Below are 17,604 nucleotides of genomic sequence, written 5' to 3'. Positions count from 1 at the left end.
CCTTCATCTGCACAGTGAGGCTTAGACTGCAGGATCACTACGGGTCTCTCGTAATTTCATCATCTTATTATTTTTTTCATATTTATTTATTCGGCTGCACCAAGTCTTAGTTGGGGCAGGTGGGATCTTTGATCTTCGTTCAGGTATGTGGGTTCTTTAGTTGTGGCATGCAGGATCTTTAGTTGTGGCATGTGGGATCTAGTTCCCTGACCAGGGAGGGAACCTGGGCTCCTGTGTTGGGAACTCAGAGTCTTAGCCACTAGACCACCAGGGAAGTCCCAAATTTCATCATCTTATGATTCTCCATAAACCAAGCTATAAGCGCAGTCGGCTTTGATTTCTCATCTCTTTTTTCCTCTAATAACGAGAGCCAAGCGTTCCCTCCTTCCTGGGGAACTCCTCGTTTGTGAAGACAGAACTTGTTGAATGTATTGAAATGAAACACTAGTCATGCCTCTCCATCCTTCAAGAGCCACGCCGGGCTTCACTGCCTCCCAGAAGCCCTTCCGTGCACCTGTCCCAGCTCCCTGCGCTGAGTTCCTGGGACACTTAGTGTCTGGACTCCAACTTTCCTTCTCTGCTGCTTCAGCCTTCACTCTGGGTGCTCGTGGCTCCATCAGCTGCAGCAGGAGGCTCTCTGTGGTCAGGGAGGAGGGTTTTGTACTGACTTTCCATTTCCGAGTGATTACCCTAGAATTAACTCCACTGCTCATTCCAGCTAGCAAAAACCTCAAACCCGAAGAAGCCGGGTCCTCCCTAATCAGCACCAGCTCCCTGCAGCCCAGCTCTGGGGAATGTCACTCCTCGGGTTCCCCTGGCGCCCTGTGCGTTGTCTATCACTGTGCCCCAAGGCCCAGCGAGTTTCTCCCTTCAGGCTTGTTCTCCCATGTTCTGCAATCACTGTTTGCAGTTCTCTGTGTTCCCTCTAAGCCGCCACATGCCTCCACGCTCAGCAGAGCCTCACGGCTCCTCCTCAGAGAAAAAAGGAGCCAGTGGACGGGACCCCCTCTCCGCTCTGGTCAGCTTCTGCCCCTTCTTCACAGCCGCCTTTCCCTCTTCTCCTTTTTTTAGCAAAACAATGGGATGGCCTTCTTTATTGTAAAACACTGTTGGCCACAGATCAGTAGAAAGTTAGTGAATGTAGGGAAAGGGATTGAGGAAAGGAATTGAGAGTTACTGGTTTATTGGCCTTCTCTTTGTTTTATAAAAGGGGTGGGCAACCTTTAAATTTTTTTGTGGTGGTGGGGGAAAAGTAAAATGAATGTGGAAGTGCTATAAAAAAATCTGTGATTCCAATAGCAGAATTAGTGAGTGTTACTATTTTGACATTGTTGCTTAGATATACTTTGTATGTACCCGTTGGCTGTTTGGAGGGGCTGCCTCCCCAAAGCCCATTTCGTTCAGGCAGTCTCAGAGCCCAGTGACCCCATCCTCCCCAGGAAGGAACTTCCCTTCTTTTGACTCAGCCCCTTTGTCCATCCTCACCGTCTCTCTCCTTCCAAGCTTCTGAGAAACTAGCCTGGTCCAGGTCAGCCTTCTCCCACCTCCCCTGCTGTCCCCTACCAATCCCCTCACCCCGAGGTCCCCCAACACCTCCGGCTGCCACACTCCAGTCATCTCCTCCACGTCTCGGACGCCGTCACCGCCCTTCATCCCGTTGGCTCCTTCCTGCCCATGAGGTGACGCTGCTTTCATTCCCTCCCTCGCTGGCCCGTCTGCTCATTCCCTTCACAGGCTCCTCCTCCTCTTATTCTGTGAACACTTGAGGTTCTCCAAGGCTGCTCCTCGGCCCCGCCGCCCTCTCTTCCCGTCCACTCTCCCAGCCCCTCATCCACCCCATGAAGAAACTGTCTTACACACTGTGTCTGCTTTTGCACCCCCCTCCTCCCCTGGGAGTGTCAGATCCACAAGTTCGCCTGCATGCCTGACACGCTTAAGGTGTTTCAAGAGCACATTCTTTTTTTATATTTATTTATTTTTATTTATTTCTTTGGCTGCACCAGGTCTTAGTTGCAGCACACGGGACCTTTAGTTGCAGCATGTGGGATCTAGTTCCCTGACCAGGGATCGAACCCAGGCCCCCTCATTGGGAGTGCGGAGTCTTAGCCACTGGACCACCAGGGAAGTCCCAAGAGCACATTCAGTTTAACAGGTTCAAAACTGGACTCTTGCCTTGAAAGGCTCTCTCTCAGTAGATGCTCTGTCTCTTGTCCTGTGACACAAGCCCGTGTTTACACCCCCTCAGTGTCTCTAGAATCTTCTCCCTTGCCCTCTGCAGCCCCCCCCCGCCCCGCCCCCCGCATCCTCCCTTGAAGCGCCCTGTGGTCTCTCACAGGCCTTTCAGGCTGTTCAGCCCCATCCGGTCACATGCCCTTGGGTTTCTGCATTCAGACACAGTAGTCTCCCAGCGCTCCAGTTAACTGTACCTTCTACCCCCAACTCCACCTCAGGGCCTTGCACCCTCGGCCCTGCTTCCTGGAAGCCCCCTCCACCCGCCTCCTCCTGCTCCAGGCTGGCCCCTCCTTCACCTCCACCCCCGCCCTGTCCTGCCTCTGTCTTGCTTGCCCATGGTCTAACCACCTCCTCCCTCCCGACACCTATCGCTGTTGGAACTTGACATGGTGCACTTCTTCCATTAATGTGTGGGCCTCTCTGGACAGTGTGAAAACAGACAAGGGTCTCTGCACGGCAGCCAGCAGAGTGGATGCTCACATAGAAAGGATGGATGTGGAATACACATCAGTGAGGGAAATTCACAGATTACACATCCCACTGGGGCTGGAAGGTTGTCAGGGTTTTACCACATTTTTCATTTTTCAGAGCAGGAATCAGATAGAACAAAAAGGATCCCCAAAGTGTCTCTCTCCCCACTGGCTTTCCAAAGAGATACTGTTCTCAGCACAGACAGCAGCAGCATGAGGAAGGAATGGGGGGATTTCTATGTTCCTACTTCTAGACTTGGTTTTGCTTTCTCAGATATTGCTGGAAGCAGAGATGTGATAGGAATCATTATGTTCTCTCCAACTTCTATTTAATTTGGTGAAAGCAATATGAAGTTGGTTGTTCTTTCACTTTTCCTTGTCACCCTATAAATTTCCTTTGCTTTTATTTATTCTCTTCTATTTCCACAAGATATTGAGATATGGATTTAATTGCTATTCAGCTTCATTCTAACTATGCTTGTCACAAGACTTGGTTTTCAGTTCTGATTCTTTTTTTTTTTTTCCCTCTGAACTTTGACACTCCAGTGCTAGCATCAAGATGTATAGATTTTAATTTTTCACAAATATACTCTGAGAATTATTTAATATTATAAGATACTTGAGTAAACTGAGTGGGAGAGATTATATGATTATAAGTTAGTCTAGTGTCTTGATTAAGTGGAAGTTTCATAAGTTTTTATAGGCCATTACACAAAGGAGATTTTAATAATATAGTCTAGAATGGGCTAAAAGTGATGCCTGATAAAGTTATTGCCATAATTTCATAGGAGCAGAATTGTAATTTGGCTTTGCACAAATACAGTTGATACAGCATTATCTCAAGAAAACAATGTACTTGAAAAGGTTGTAGAGATCATCAGTTTATATGGGCTAATGATTAAGGTTGTTTGGGGTGAATATAAAGTGGTTATAGGTTATAATCCAGTACAATGCATTTAGGGGATTATTTTTATTATCTTAGAATATAAATATTCTCTAATTATATTTGATCATTTGCTGTTTTAAGCATCTGCTGCTGTTTATACCTGTGGTCCCCCAAATGTGCCAAGGTGCTCAGGGCATTGCAGCAAATTCAGGAGTGCTCTGGAATATTTTAAAATTCCAAGGGAACCATGATGACCTCAGCATCTGCGAGACACCATGCAAAGTACTTATTTGAGGGAGTTCACAGTTTCAGCTTCATGCTGCTTCCTGCAGTACAGTGACGAGCTTCGGGAAATTGGAACTGCAACAGTCATGTCAAAAAAAACAAAAACAAGTACCACTTGAAAGTCAGTGTGGATCCAGAAATGAGGGTGGTGGTATCCAATCCAAAAATTCATGCAGGGCTCAACATAATATAATTCTATCCATGAGATTTCCCAGGCAAAAATACTGGAGTGGGTTGTCTTTTCCTTCTGCAGGGTCTTTTCCTGACTCACAGATCCGATTGATGTCCCTTGCATTGGCAGGCCAATTCTTTACCACTGAGCCACCAGGGAAGACCCATTAAGTATTATGTGGATATAATATATATTTTATAACTATTGCTGATAGCTTACATGTACATTTTTGTCATAGGGTTTTTTTTTAAAGTATTAAAGTATCTAATTTTTAGAACAAGCAATTCTTCAACATGATTCAAAAATCAAAAAGCATAAAAAGAGGACTTCCCTGGTGGTACAGTGGATTAGAATCTGTCTGCCAAGGTGGGGGACATGGGTTTGGTTCCTGGTCCAGGAAGATTCCACATGCTGAGGAGCAGCGAAACCCACGAGCCACAACTTCTGAGCCTTTGCACTCTAGAGCCCTCGAGCCACAGCTACTGAGCCTGCTCGCTGTAACTACTGAAACCTGTGCACCTAGAGCTCATGCCCTGCAACAAGAGAAGCCACTGCAAAGAGGAACCCGAAGCCCACAATGAAGAGTAGCCCCCCGCCTGCCAAAACTAGAGAAAGCCCAAGGGCAGTAATGAAGACTCAGTTCAGCCAAAAATAAATAAATTAAATGAATTTTTTAAAAAAAAGGCATAAAAAGGAACACAGTGAGAAGTCCCCCCATCTTGGTTGATGGCAGCTCCATCTTCTGACTGTTTAGACCAAAGCCTTTTAGACCAAAGTGTCTTTCTGACACTCCCCCATCCAGAACTGCAGAAAATCACATTGTCTCTACTTTCAGTAAATACCCACAATCTGATTCCCCATCTCTAACTACACACAGGCTATTACAGGAATTCTCTGGTGGTCCAGTGGTTAAGACTCTGGGCTTCCACTGGTGGGGGCCTGGGTTCCATTCCTGGTCAGAGAACTAAGATCCTGCATGCCATGCCAAAACAAGAACGGGAACAACAAAAACCAGGCTGTTACTACACTTCCTTGTAACTGGTCTCCCTAGTTCCATGCTTGTGCCCCTGCCCCACCCCATGATCTTTTTAAACCCTGAGTTAACTGATTTCATTGCTTTATCACCCAGAAGCTGCAAGGGCTCCCCTATCTCTCAGAGTAAAAGCCAGAGTCTTTCTAGTGACAAGCAAGGCCCTACAGAAACCACTTTCCCTTACCTGTAACCTCAGCTCTTACTGTCTCTCCCCTCGTTAATCTGTTCCAGCCACACTGGCCTCCTTGTCCCAAGCATTCCAGGCATGTCCCCACCCCAGGGCCTTTGCACTGCCACATTAGATCTCATCTTCTCCAAACCTTGGCCTCCTGGAATCCACCCTATTTTAAATAGTTCAGTGACCCTCACAGTTTACTGACGAGCATTCTCTAGTTTTTCTGTCCTACTCTTTCTCCTTTTTCTATAGCCTTTTAACCTAGTAGATCATTTGTTTCTAACATGGTACTTTACTAAGTTTATTGTTTTATCTTCTGACTCTTTCCACTAAAACAGAAGCTCCAGAGGGCAGGCATCTTAATCTGTTTTGTTCCACCATGTAACCCAAGCTGCTAGAAGAATAATACTTGGCAATAATAGGTGTGCAACAAATACCAAGTGAATGATATTTAATATGTTGTTTAAACCCCTAACTTTCTTCATTTTGTGTCTGTCTGAACTATATCAATAAAAGCATATGCAAATGTGCCTCTTTAATAACGGATTGCCCATTTTCCCTGAGGTTCTAACAATTTTTGCTCTATACTCTCAGATTAATTAGGTCCTTATACCATAGGAATCTTGTCTTCCTGGCTAACTGAACCTTTTATCACTGTGTCCAGACCTTCTTTGTCCTCAGTAATGCTTTTGTCTTAGAGTTATTCATTTATTTGATATTAATAAAACTAGGCTAGCTTTCCAGCAATTTTTAGTACTATTTAATATATTTTTTCTATTCCTTAAGTTTTGATGTATTTGACAACTTATGTTTTTAGTTGTCTCATGCACATCACTTATAGTTTTTAATTCATTTTGACAACCTTTAGTTTTAACTGCTAGTTTATTTATGCCTGTTGTGATTATATATATATATATAAAATCTCCAGATTTATTTCTATCAGTAACTTTCTATTTGTCCCACTTTTGCTGTGCAAAAATTTTTTTTCTTCCTGCTTGTGTTTCTTTTTTTTTAATTGAGTTTTCTTTTCCTACTCTGTTTTTCTGTTTGGAAGTTATATACTGTGTTTCTTATTCTTTTAATATTTGCCTTTAAACTTATTGCATAATACTTAAAGTCTACAGTTAATTTCTTGCCTCTCCTCCTGAACAGAACATGAGCACTATAACCACTATTCTTTATTTTTAAGTTTTTGACTGTGCCACACAGCATGTGGGATCTTAGCTCCCTGTCCAGGGATCAAACACATGCTCCCAGAATTGGAAGCTTGGAGTCTTAACCACTGGACCACCAGGGCAGTCCCTTCTTTACACATTTTATACATAGTCTTAATTTTCTATTCTGTATCTGATTCTTCTACTAGCTGAAGTCTTGAACATAATATCAAGTTTTCTGTTAACTCTCATTTCTTTGTGACCCCAAACTTGATTGAACTTCATCTGTGGGAATCCTGAAGGACTGTGTTAGGAATGCTTTCTTCCAGGCACCGTTTGCATTTATTTCCCCTGGGCGTTGGGACCACTTTTGCTTCTTTCAAGAGTTCTAGCTTAGTGCTGAAGTCTTGGGTTGAGCTCCCCAGCTATCCTTTGACCCAAACTGAAATTGGCATTTACCTTCACAGAAGCCCCTCCTTTCAGGCTTACTTAATGGTTTGCACATGCCCTATGGATTAAACTCAGTTTAGGGGAAGGAGCGTGTCTTAATGATTTCCTATACTTTCTATGAACCCAGCAATGGGTTAACAACTCTGATGTATCAAGAAACTCATTTTGTTTTTTGTTTTTGTAACTAAGAACCCCTGCTATGTATCTTCGATTTACTTTGCAAAGATATCACTTTGCTGACAACAAGGTCCATAGAGTCAAAGCTATGGTTTTTCCATTAGTCATGTAAAGATGTGAGAGTTGGACCAAAAAATTGATACTTTGGAACTGTGGTGCTGGAGAAGACTCTTAAGAGTCCCTTGGACTGCAAGGAGATCAAACCAGTCAATCCTAAAGAACATCAACCCTGAATATTCATTGGAAGGACTGATGCTGAAGCTCCAATACTTTGGCCAGCTGATGCAAAGAGTTGACTCATTGGAAAAGACCTTGATGCTGGGAAAGATTGAAGGCAATGAGAAGAGGGTGGCAGAGGATGAGAGAGACAGATAGCATCACCGACTCAATGGACATGTATTTGAGCAAACTCCAAGAGATAGTGAAGGACAGGGATGCCTGCAGTCTGTGGGGTTGCAAACTTAACGACTGAACCCATAAACCTTTAACATGATTTTTATTACTAGTAACCAGGGAATTATCACTTGGGAGCTAAATGCAGAAATAATTAATGAAGGGAAGGTTCAGCTTTTTCAATCAGGTGTCAAAAGCTGTCCCAGCCATTCATGGGAATGTAAACTGAGATGGATTAACCTCTTGTTCTCTCTCTGTAACCACGTAGAGATGTGCCTTGGTCTTGACCCCTGTCCAGCCCACTTCCCTCTCATCTAACCCCATGGCCATATGTTTCTTTTCTTTTCTTGCTGAAGGTTCCTCTTCTGGTAAATTCATGTCCCACCCTAATATTTATTTTTAAATTAGGTCCCATAAGAAAGGTAAACCCCCATGGATGGCAATGTTGCCTTTTGAGTACCTCCAAAGTATAAAGAAGTAGTCATAATTCAACAAATTATTTCTTTATGTGGCTATGCTGGGTCTTAGTTGTGGCACCAGGGTCTTCGATGTTCATTGCAGCAGGTGGGTTCTAGTTCCCTGACCAGGGATCAACCCAGGCCCCCTGCATTGGGAACAGGAAGTCTTAGCCACTGGACAACCAACAAAGGAAGTCCCTCCACAAATATTTATATCAGAAGTTAAAAGGCCCTCTTTATCAGATAGTATTTACAGAGAGAAGTTGCCCTGGACATGTGCTCAAAGGAGCTCTGGGTTGAGGCTCTGGAGAGGACGTGGGAGGATGGATAGAGAGGAGCCGGGATGGCTGGCTGTGAGGGTTCACCCCCCCAGAACCCCTCTCTTGCCCCTGCCATCCCGGAGGCCAGTGCCAGACAGGGATGAGCAGGGGAAGTTGGAGCTTGGTGTGAGGTGGGAGACCGTGGTGGTGGCTGAGGAGAGAGAGAGGGAAGCAGCTGCAGGATGGGAACAGGGAGGAAAGTGGTCTAGGAGGTTCGAGCATCCACCAGGTTTCCCTGGTAAAGGACGTGTTCAAGATAAGTGCTTCCCACCTAGGTACTAACGACCTGTGCCGTTTATTTTGTTTTCCTAGATCAATGAACTGAGCCATGTTCAAATCCCTGTTATGTTGATGCCAGATGACTTCAAGGCCTATTCGAAGATAAAGGTGGACAATCACCTTTTTAACAAGTAAGTACAAGCACGACCTTTTGTAGAACTGACGTGGCTGCCAGGAGTGTGGTTTTTGTGAATTTCTATAATCACATTATTTTTCAATGGGTGGGAGTAAAGTTTTGCTGATGAAGTTAATCCTGTGATAAACATAACCATCTGTCATTTTCAGAGAAGCAACAGCAGGCCTTCTTGGGTAATATCTTTTTGCCATATGGCATATTGTTCTCTATGAATATCTTATATGTTAAAAGTGATATTCTCATTACAATTTAAATGTTTGAAGCTGTAAATTGCTTGGAATTTTTTTTTAGCAGCTATAGACCTCAGCTATAGACCTTACACAAAACTCTGCTGATGATTCCTTCATGAACAGAAATGACTGCTTCCTAGAACAATAAGGAATTAAGGTGCATTTTTATAAAATGTAATTGGAAGCCATGTTGGGCATTGAGGCTATTTCTCCCTCTTTCAAATGTCATTTTAGACATCATTAGGGAGCACCTTCTGTGGCGCCACACCAAGAGCCGGCCATACAGGGATGGATAAGAAATATCCTGCCCTGCGATTCCCCCGGTGGCCCATGGATGGGACTTTGCCTTCCAATGCAAGGGGCACAGGTTCAATCACTGGTCAGGGAGCTGAGAGTCCTACATGCCTCAAGGCCAAAAAATCAAAACCTAAAAAAAAGAAGCAATATTGTAACAAAATTTGGTAAAGACTGTAAAAATGGTCCACATCCAAAAAGAAAAAAAAATCTAGAAAAAAATTTTTTTATAAAAAGAATACTCTGCCCTCAGGGTGTTCACAGTCAGGCAAGTGATTGAAAATGGACACATGTATAAATTACCATCACTTCCTGTCATATGTGCAGAGTACTAAGGGGTGTGTGTATGTGTGCATGTGTGAACAAAAAGGAGGAAGCAATTCTGAGTGAGTGGGACGAACCCCAGAGAAATCTCTCTCACGTGAGGATCAACTGTGAAATTCCTTAATAGGGCCATTGTTCTAATGTGAAGCTGCTGTGTTAATTATTCTCATAATGCTCTTTAAAGGTTGACCTTTTAAGGGGGATCTTTCCATGTGAATTTAGAATTCTGTATTTACATAAAAGATAAAACAGGTCAAGCCAGGAGTGAGAGAAGGTCTTGTTTTGTTAGCTGAGGTGGGAGGGGGGACTGGGATGGGGAATACATGTAAATCCATGGCTAATTCATTTCAATGTATGACAAAAACCACTGCAATGATGTAAAGTAATTAGCCTCCAACAAAAAAAAAAAAAGAAGGTACCCTATTAGAGGGCTTCCCTTGCGGCTCAGCTGATAAAGAATCTGACTGCAGCGTGGGAGACATGGGCTCAATCCCTGGGTTGGGAAGATCCCTGGAGAAGGGAAAGGCCCCCTACTTCAGTATTCTGGCCTGGAGAATTCCATGGACTCTATGGTCCATGAGGCCGCCAAGAGCCGGACACGACTGAGGGACGTTCACTTCACTCCCAGCTGTTAGAATGTGGGGAGCATCATTGCACCCTGCTGCCCTTCCCTCACTCTCCAAGCCTCTTGCTTCCCTTTCACTGTCTCCCCTGACTGTCTGTCCCTTCTGTCCCCGGGTCTTACTGTGGGTTGTAGCAGCTATAGACCCCAGTTCTCTTACACAAGCGAGTTCAAGCGAGTTCGCGTCTCACTTGAAGCCCATCTGTGGGTGGGGAGCTCCACGCACGTCGTTGGCTGCAGGTGAGCAGGATGGTGGCAGATTCACTGTTTGTATATCTGAACTTTATTCCACAATCTGACTGTTTCAGAGAAAACATGCCGAGCCACTTCAAGTTTAAGGAATACTGCCCCATGGTTTTCCGTAACCTACGGGAGAGGTTTGGAATCGATGATCAGGATTTCCAGGTGAGTTGCTTTCATAACATTTATTTCAAATGGGTTTCACTCATGCCTTTTGCTCCGCAAAATAGAATTCATGTTTTTTTCCTGTCAAGTAATTACATAATAGTAACTTTCATTTTCTATAAGAATTTTTAAGTGTGCTTTCTGAAATAAAAGATTCTTTCGGTTAGGGCCCGTTAAACAGTATGATCTTATTGTAATTTCATTGCATTTCTTCTGAGGCCCCCGTAGGGCCCTGTGGTGCAGAATGGTTTAGTGACCGGAGCACCACTGTCACCAGCCAGAGCCCACCAGTCCTCGGGACACTTCTGTGCTTGCGACCTCCTTCTGCTCTTGCGACCTACCACGTGAAGATGTGCCCTGTTGCTTTCCTCCCCACGTTTACCCGGTTGTCAATTTTGACTTCTAAAATCGAGCTCATGGCCTGTTGGATCTGCTGATGCACAGTCATTTCTCCTGAAAGTGCACCTGGCATCAGTTGACCTGATCTTCAGAGAGCTGGCCAGATTTGTAAAGGCCAGGGATATTTCTTAAGAGCAGAAATCTAAGAGCAGGAGATACCAGGGCTGCTTCCTGGTCTTTCATGACAGTCCAGTCATTTTATTGTGTGAATACTGACTTACGAAATGTAGTTAATTAATTAATTTCCACTTTTTGGCCACACCACGTGGCTTGTGGGATCCTAGTTCCTGAACCAGGAATGGAACCCCACCCTTGGCAGTCAAAATGTGCACTCCTAAGGCCTGGACTGCTGAGAATTCCTGTACTGATTTATTTTAAATCTAGTAAACACTTTCTCTCATTTGCCCCAAACCAGAAGTTCTAACTTATCCTGCATCACATGTCCTATTCCCTGGGTGACCTTGCAAGGTGATGATTGACACAGCTTATCCTGTACTTTCTCTTAAAGAATGGGTCCCCAAGGCAAGTCAAGCTAATACACTTTTCCTATACATCTGTGGCCTCCCCATCCTGTCCCACTATTGAAAGTTTTCAAGAATTTCTCATAGGCTCCTTCACGCCTGAGAAGCCTTCAAACCACCATGTTTTGAAAAAGGATCCCTAGGTTGGGAAGGTCCCCTGGAGGAGGACGTGACAACCCACTCCAGGAATCTTGCCTGGAGAATCCCATGGACAGAGGAGCCTGGCAGGCTAGAGTCCATAGAGTTGCACAGATTTGGACACAACTGAAGCGACTTAGCACACATACACACAACGCTGGCCAGGCTGCGGGTGACATTCCCTCCTCTGTGGACCAGGCCCAAGTGTCCCCGGAGGCCCAGGTTCTGAGCAGAGGCTATAATGCGCCCCAGAGGGGGTGGAGGGGAAGCCTGCAGGGAGGATGTGGTCACGAGGTTCGCTTTTAAAAACTGAGGTGGAGCCAGCATTCACGTGTGGGCTTTGTGTGTAAGAGAGAAAGAACTTCAGTCACACTTGGACTTGACATTTACTGCTGCAAAGGCAAGTCACCTTTAAAGAATAAATTTTGGAATAGTAATATATTGGAAGATATATATATATGTATATATAATATATTTCATATAAAATAAAAAGGAATAATTCTCCATTATGTAAGACTTGTTAATTACATTTCAAGAGGCCATGTGAAAATAAACTGTGTACTTTAAAAAGAATAACAACTGATGACTGACTTCCTAAGAAAATCTCCTCTGATTCTCTGAAGCTGCATTCAAGTGTTTCTTCCTTTGTCCACCTCCCCCCGCCCCTTTTTTTTTTTTAATTTTAAATAGCTACACTGGCGTTTCACAGAAACTGACTTTCAGGGCCAGTGCAACAGGATCTTGTTCAGGTTCCTCAACTCATTACCACAGTGAAGTCATATTTCTTCTGAGAACCAGCCCTGTTTAAATGAGATCTAAAAGGGGCCCATTAGATCCTTAGTTGCTAAAATATTAGGACATTAGGCTGGTTTCCCTCTCTCTTCTTCCTTAAAACAAAACCATGTAAGTTGACATTTAAGTAAGGGCAAATAGCTGAGTACAAACTTTGAAGGCAGATTAGGCAACTGGAGGGTGATTCACATGTAACTAATTGGCAAGTCTGTTAGGCTCTTAGTGTGAGAGATCAGTACAAGGGAAAACCAGTGTGAGTGTAATTAATTAATCATTTGAACACCACTCCTTCCCTCAGCCATGTTTGGTGCTTTTGGCGTTTAGATTGCTGCTTTCTCTTTGGCAACTGTATTTTTTTTTTAAAGTGGGTGTTTAATTCCCGTAAACCAGACATACGCAGTTCCTCTGCATCCACGGATTCCACCTACTGCAGGTGGAATTGTGGTTGGTGGAATCTGCGGTTACGGAATCAGCAGGTAAGGAGGGCCGAGAGTTCAGGCCTCCCTCCCCGTTTCTGTGTTCATTTCTCAACGTCTATACCTCTTAAAATACTTTCAGCCGGGGCAGGGCCCCCAACTGAAGACAAGATCTTATATGTGAGGCTCAACCCACTTTATTGCCTACTCAGTTTGGAAAAAGGGAGGAACTTGTGCCAACTCTGGCTCTGGGTTGGTGCCTCCGGGCGCCTGCACACACTTAGCCGGGCACGCAGAGGTGCTGCGTGCACGTCGTGGGGGGGGGCAGTGCCTCGTTGGGGGGGGTGGGGGGCGCCGCGTGGGACCCGGACAGAGGGGAGGTCGTGTCAGCTCCTCTGTTGTGGAGTCACTTCTCCCGGGACAGTTCATTCATTGTGGCCAGAGCAGGTAACAGTTATCAATTGTCACCTAGTATCAAGCTGAACTCTCTTTTCCCAGTCTGATTTGGAAACTGGGATCAATGATCCGAAGTCTCGTTGTCTTTTGAGACTCTGGATTGCTCAAGTGGCTCAAGCCCCTCCCTGTTCCCCTGGCCTTGCTGGGTTTATTTTTCTGAAGTGCTTGCTTATTGGACAAAGGACTTTTAAATCTTTGTGTAGTAAAGCAGTCCACCGTCCAGTTCACATTCAAACCTTCATATTAAATCAAACGCATAAATGTTCACCATCTGCTTTGCATTTGTAAATGCGGTTTTTCTGCACCTGAAAACAGGTCAGTGTCGATCCATCTGATCAAAGTAGAACATAATGATTAAACAACTGACCTCCTCAGCCAACTTCTAAAACTGAGAAGCTTCCCTGCTGTCTCCATAAACATTTGTTATCTTTCCTTTGGTTTTGAGTCCTTGAATGTCTTTTAAAAGATAGAACTCCTTCCTCTGTTAAAGTCAAGCAACTGTTCTAGAACACTCATTGTTAACAAGAGTATCACTTAACATACATATGTAAACCTGTGTGTGTGTGTGTGCGCGCGCGCGCGCGTATGTATGCCCAGTGCTTCCAGATTCAGAACCTTTTCCAACTTATTAGTGCTTGTTGAAATTACTTTGGTTTGTGATATGCTCAGAGTTGATATATATTCTTCCGATCATTGTTGGGACAATGTCTCTCCATGATGATTCTTTTAAGATGTCTTTCAAGAGGAATGCTCCCCCAGAAGCCTCCACTGTTACTGTTGCTATGGTTTTTGTTTCTTTGATCTCTGCCACGTTAAGCTCTAGTCCCCATAGGTGGGTGTTTTCATGCACAATTATCAACTCAGTGTATTTATTTGCACCTACTGTGTGTCAGGCTCTGTGATAGACATAGGGAATGCAGAGGAAGAGAAAGGATGAACAAATTCCTTTTGAAAAAAATTTATTACATGACAGATTCTGTAATGGATGCTGATGAGATTTACAGAAACCCAGATGTCTTGATTGTTAATGTTCTTCAAGAAAGAAGAACAGCATCCCTCTTTGCAGTCTCTGAGTACTGGAGCCTGTTAATGACAGGCCCAGCAAGTCAGCTGGAGACTTCAGTTAAAATTTCTGAGCTGCAAAAGAGGATAGCCCAGTGGAAACCAAAAAGTTAGGCAGGATTGCAATGGTGCAGTTAATGTTAAATACACCACATAATGGAAACCCAGCCCTCTGGCTCTTTGTGAAGGATAATACCAGGCTTGCTTTTCCCCTGCCGAGTCTCCTGAATTAGAATCTCTTATTATTCGCATTTGATGCATTTTCCTCTTTGTATTGGTAACAGAGGATTCTAATTTTAAAATAATTTTAAAAGCTAACGTTTTATTAAACTTTTGATGTTCTTATTTCCAGTTCAAAAATAAAATTCTCAAGTGTCAAAGACCTTTAGTATGTACTAAACTTGGGGAAAAAAATTCTCTAATGTCTATCATGGTGTTTGTAGTTTTCCCAAATATAATTGAAACTGTCTGAAGGCGGAAGCTGAGTGTAGCTTGTTTACCAGGGTTGCAGGTACAGGGGTGAGCACCAGCCTGGCTCTGGACAGTTAAGAAACAGTTGAGGAAGAAAGGGAGGAAGGGCTGAGGGGATATTCCTGCGAGAAATGAGCCTCTGAACCAAAATGTGGAGGCCAGAGCCAGATGGTGGTGGGCTAGCGGAGAGAAAGAAGGGAACTCAAAGTGGGAACTGGGGGAAAGACCTCCAATGGAGTCTCCAGCCAAGAGCAGGAGGATTTTTCAAGATTTACTTATTTTTTTGTCCGTGGTGGGTCTTCGTTGCTGCACTAGGCTTTTCTCTGTTGCGGTGCGTGGGGGCTGCTCTCTCGTTGCGGTGCGAAGGCTTCTCATTGCGGTGGCTTCTCTGGTTTCGGAGCTGGGCTTGGTAGTTGCAGCACATGAGGGCTTAGCTGCTGGGCAACTAAGCAGATCGGTTATGTGTAGAATACGTCAAAGGGAGGTAGAGAAATTAGGAAGCTACGAAATTCCCCAGCAAGTGAAGAGGCCTGAACCAGGGCACTTGGCACAGACAGGGTTGAGCTGAGAGCAGCGTCACAGGACAGGGAGAAGGGAAAGCCCAGGATCAAAGGACAGGAGCCAAGGTGTCGGATCCTGAGGAAGCAGGAGTGGGGGGGTGCCAGTCACCAGGGGAGGGGAGAGAGGAAGTTGAGTTTTTAGCCTGTGAATGTGGAGGTGCCTGTGTGAGGCTGGTCAGCATGTAGCTGGATGCCCAGGATTGGGGTCAAGTGCAGAGGCCCAGATATGGGGTGATAGACACAGTGGTTCTCGTACTGTCTCCACTCCGAGTTTGCTGACTGAGTCAGGTAAGCTCTTTTATTCCTGTGTAACTGTCTGTCATCTCTTGGGTTTGCCCTGCCCGCTCGTTCACAGTTTCTCCTCGCATGCGTTGGCCTCTCAGCTTAGTTACCGTGAACCTCACAATGAACATCAGACAGAAATTCTGCCTGGGCTGAAAATCAAAGGGCGCCCCTCAGCCCTCAGTTTGGACAGGTCTCTGAATAGACGTTTGGGAAAACTCCCTCCCAGCCCGTCAGCATCCTCAGGTGTTTTTCATCTGCTTTTTCTGTGGCTTCTTAAGTGTTGAACCAATTCCTGCCCCGTCGCAAACTGCCCTACCTGGCAACTCAGGCTGGCTGTGAGCCCTCGTTTTCCATTCCTGAACTCATGTTGGGTGAAGTCTTGGGATTTTCAGCCGAGCGCTGACCCTCACTTCTGCCCACGGAACTCCTGTCCAGGTCGGACGCTGCCTCGGACACAGGCCTCTTGTATTTTAGTCTCAGGCAAGTACCAACCCGAGCTTTTTAAAGGCAACCTTACGGCACTCAGACGTTCCTGTAACTCTTTGTCTTTCTTGCCGGTCATTACCATACGTTTCTGTGTCCTTCTTTTCTGCTCAGTTGTTTCATTATTAATAAGTGTTCAATTGCACTGCGTCTCACCCACCTCTGCAGTGAAAGCCATTCCACGCCTGGGATCACTGCTCAGACTTTCTTTGAAATTCCCCAGGAGGGTAACCCAAGGATTTAAACCCATTGGGCTTTTAATCCTTGATGATGATGTTCTTGTTTGAGTGTTGGCCTTGCCCTCCTTGATGGGGTCAGAGGACCATCTGCTCATTCAGACCATCAAATGCAAAGCCAGAAGACAGCCCGATCTGGGCTCTGGCTCCTGGCCCCTGGCCTGTGTGATTTGAGGCATGTAATTATAATATCGAGTTGTCAATGAGGCAGCGACCGGCTTCCAGGTGGCGGGTCCATGAAACAGGTACTCCGGCTTGGGAGAAAGTACATTTTCCTGGGCGTTGGGAAGTTGGTTTGCATCTTGGCTCTTCAGTGACGGTTGCTGTGACTTAATCCATCCACTCGGCCCTGGTAGGTCTCAATTTTCTCATCTGTGAAATGAGGGGGAAGAACGCCATGCTCTGTGAAGCCAGGTGACTGTCACTCGGGTTCTTGTGCATGGTATTGCCGTGTCTCCCCTATAAGGTGCTGCCTTTACACGTTTGAGCGTGTCAGAATTGATTTTGTATGTGGCTTTCCCGTTGACTAAACAGAAAAACTTTTACACATGCTTTTTAGCAGAAATTATAAGCTCATGTCAAAATGGGGGAGAAAAAAAGCCAAATGTCTATAAGACTGTATGAGTAGTTCACGAGAATTAAATGTTAACAATGCTTGGGTATTTAAAAATTGGATAGGGGACCATAATGGTTGGTAAATCACGACATTTTTATGAGAAGTCTAGAAAGATTGGTGGTAAAGATGAGCTAATTAAATTGACATTTCCTCCATCCCCCCTGGGGGCCCCAGTGATCCTGGGCCTCCCACTGTGGAAATAAACATCTTCAATGCAGACTTTTAGAGGCTTGGGGAGGAAGGCAAGCACCATTAATCCCTTTCTTTAGGGAAAGGAGAATGAATTTCCAGTTATAAATGTAAGCAGTCCTTTCAAGAGTGAGTTTTCATCTCTCATCTTCCTTTATTTCCTGTTGAGTCTGACATGGCACTAGAGCTTCAAATGCAGCTCTTGAGGTTTGAGATGGGGTTTTGCAATGCTACCAGCCAGGGTTTTTGGACTCCTTAATCTATGGAAATTGATAAGAGGCCAAATTCAGGCAAGGCTTTATTGGGACCTCCTGTTGCCGCGTGAGAAAGTGAAACAAATAACAGGTGCCTTCGCTTGCTCCCTGAGAGCACGTGAGCTGCTCCTTTAAATGGGGGGAGGGTATGGGCAGGACCAGGTCCAGGGGTCGGCCTGGAGGGTTGACTGGGTGGTTTGCCCACCCCTTGGTGGTGCTTTGTGCAGGGCG

General features: G+C 45.0%; 1 protein-coding gene across 1 annotated transcript in view; it reads left to right on the top strand.

The window, feature by feature from the left end:
- The window catches only part of PIP4K2A (phosphatidylinositol-5-phosphate 4-kinase type 2 alpha), a 177,884-nt gene that overhangs the window by 98,479 nt on the left and 61,801 nt on the right, over nt 1–17,604 (top strand). The window contains exons 2-3 of the mRNA XM_020869175.2: nt 8,518–8,615; nt 10,399–10,495. Of these exons, the coding sequence (XP_020724834.1) occupies nt 8,518–8,615; nt 10,399–10,495 (195 nt within the window). The remainder of the gene's footprint in view (nt 1–8,517; nt 8,616–10,398; nt 10,496–17,604) is intronic.

The sequence above is a fragment of the Odocoileus virginianus genome, chromosome 9 (genome assembly GCF_023699985.2).
Source record: "Odocoileus virginianus isolate 20LAN1187 ecotype Illinois chromosome 9, Ovbor_1.2, whole genome shotgun sequence".
NCBI classification, from domain to species: domain Eukaryota; kingdom Metazoa; phylum Chordata; class Mammalia; order Artiodactyla; family Cervidae; genus Odocoileus; species Odocoileus virginianus.
Note: the sequence above shows the minus strand (reverse complement) of the source record. Positions and strands in the feature narration are given on the sequence as shown.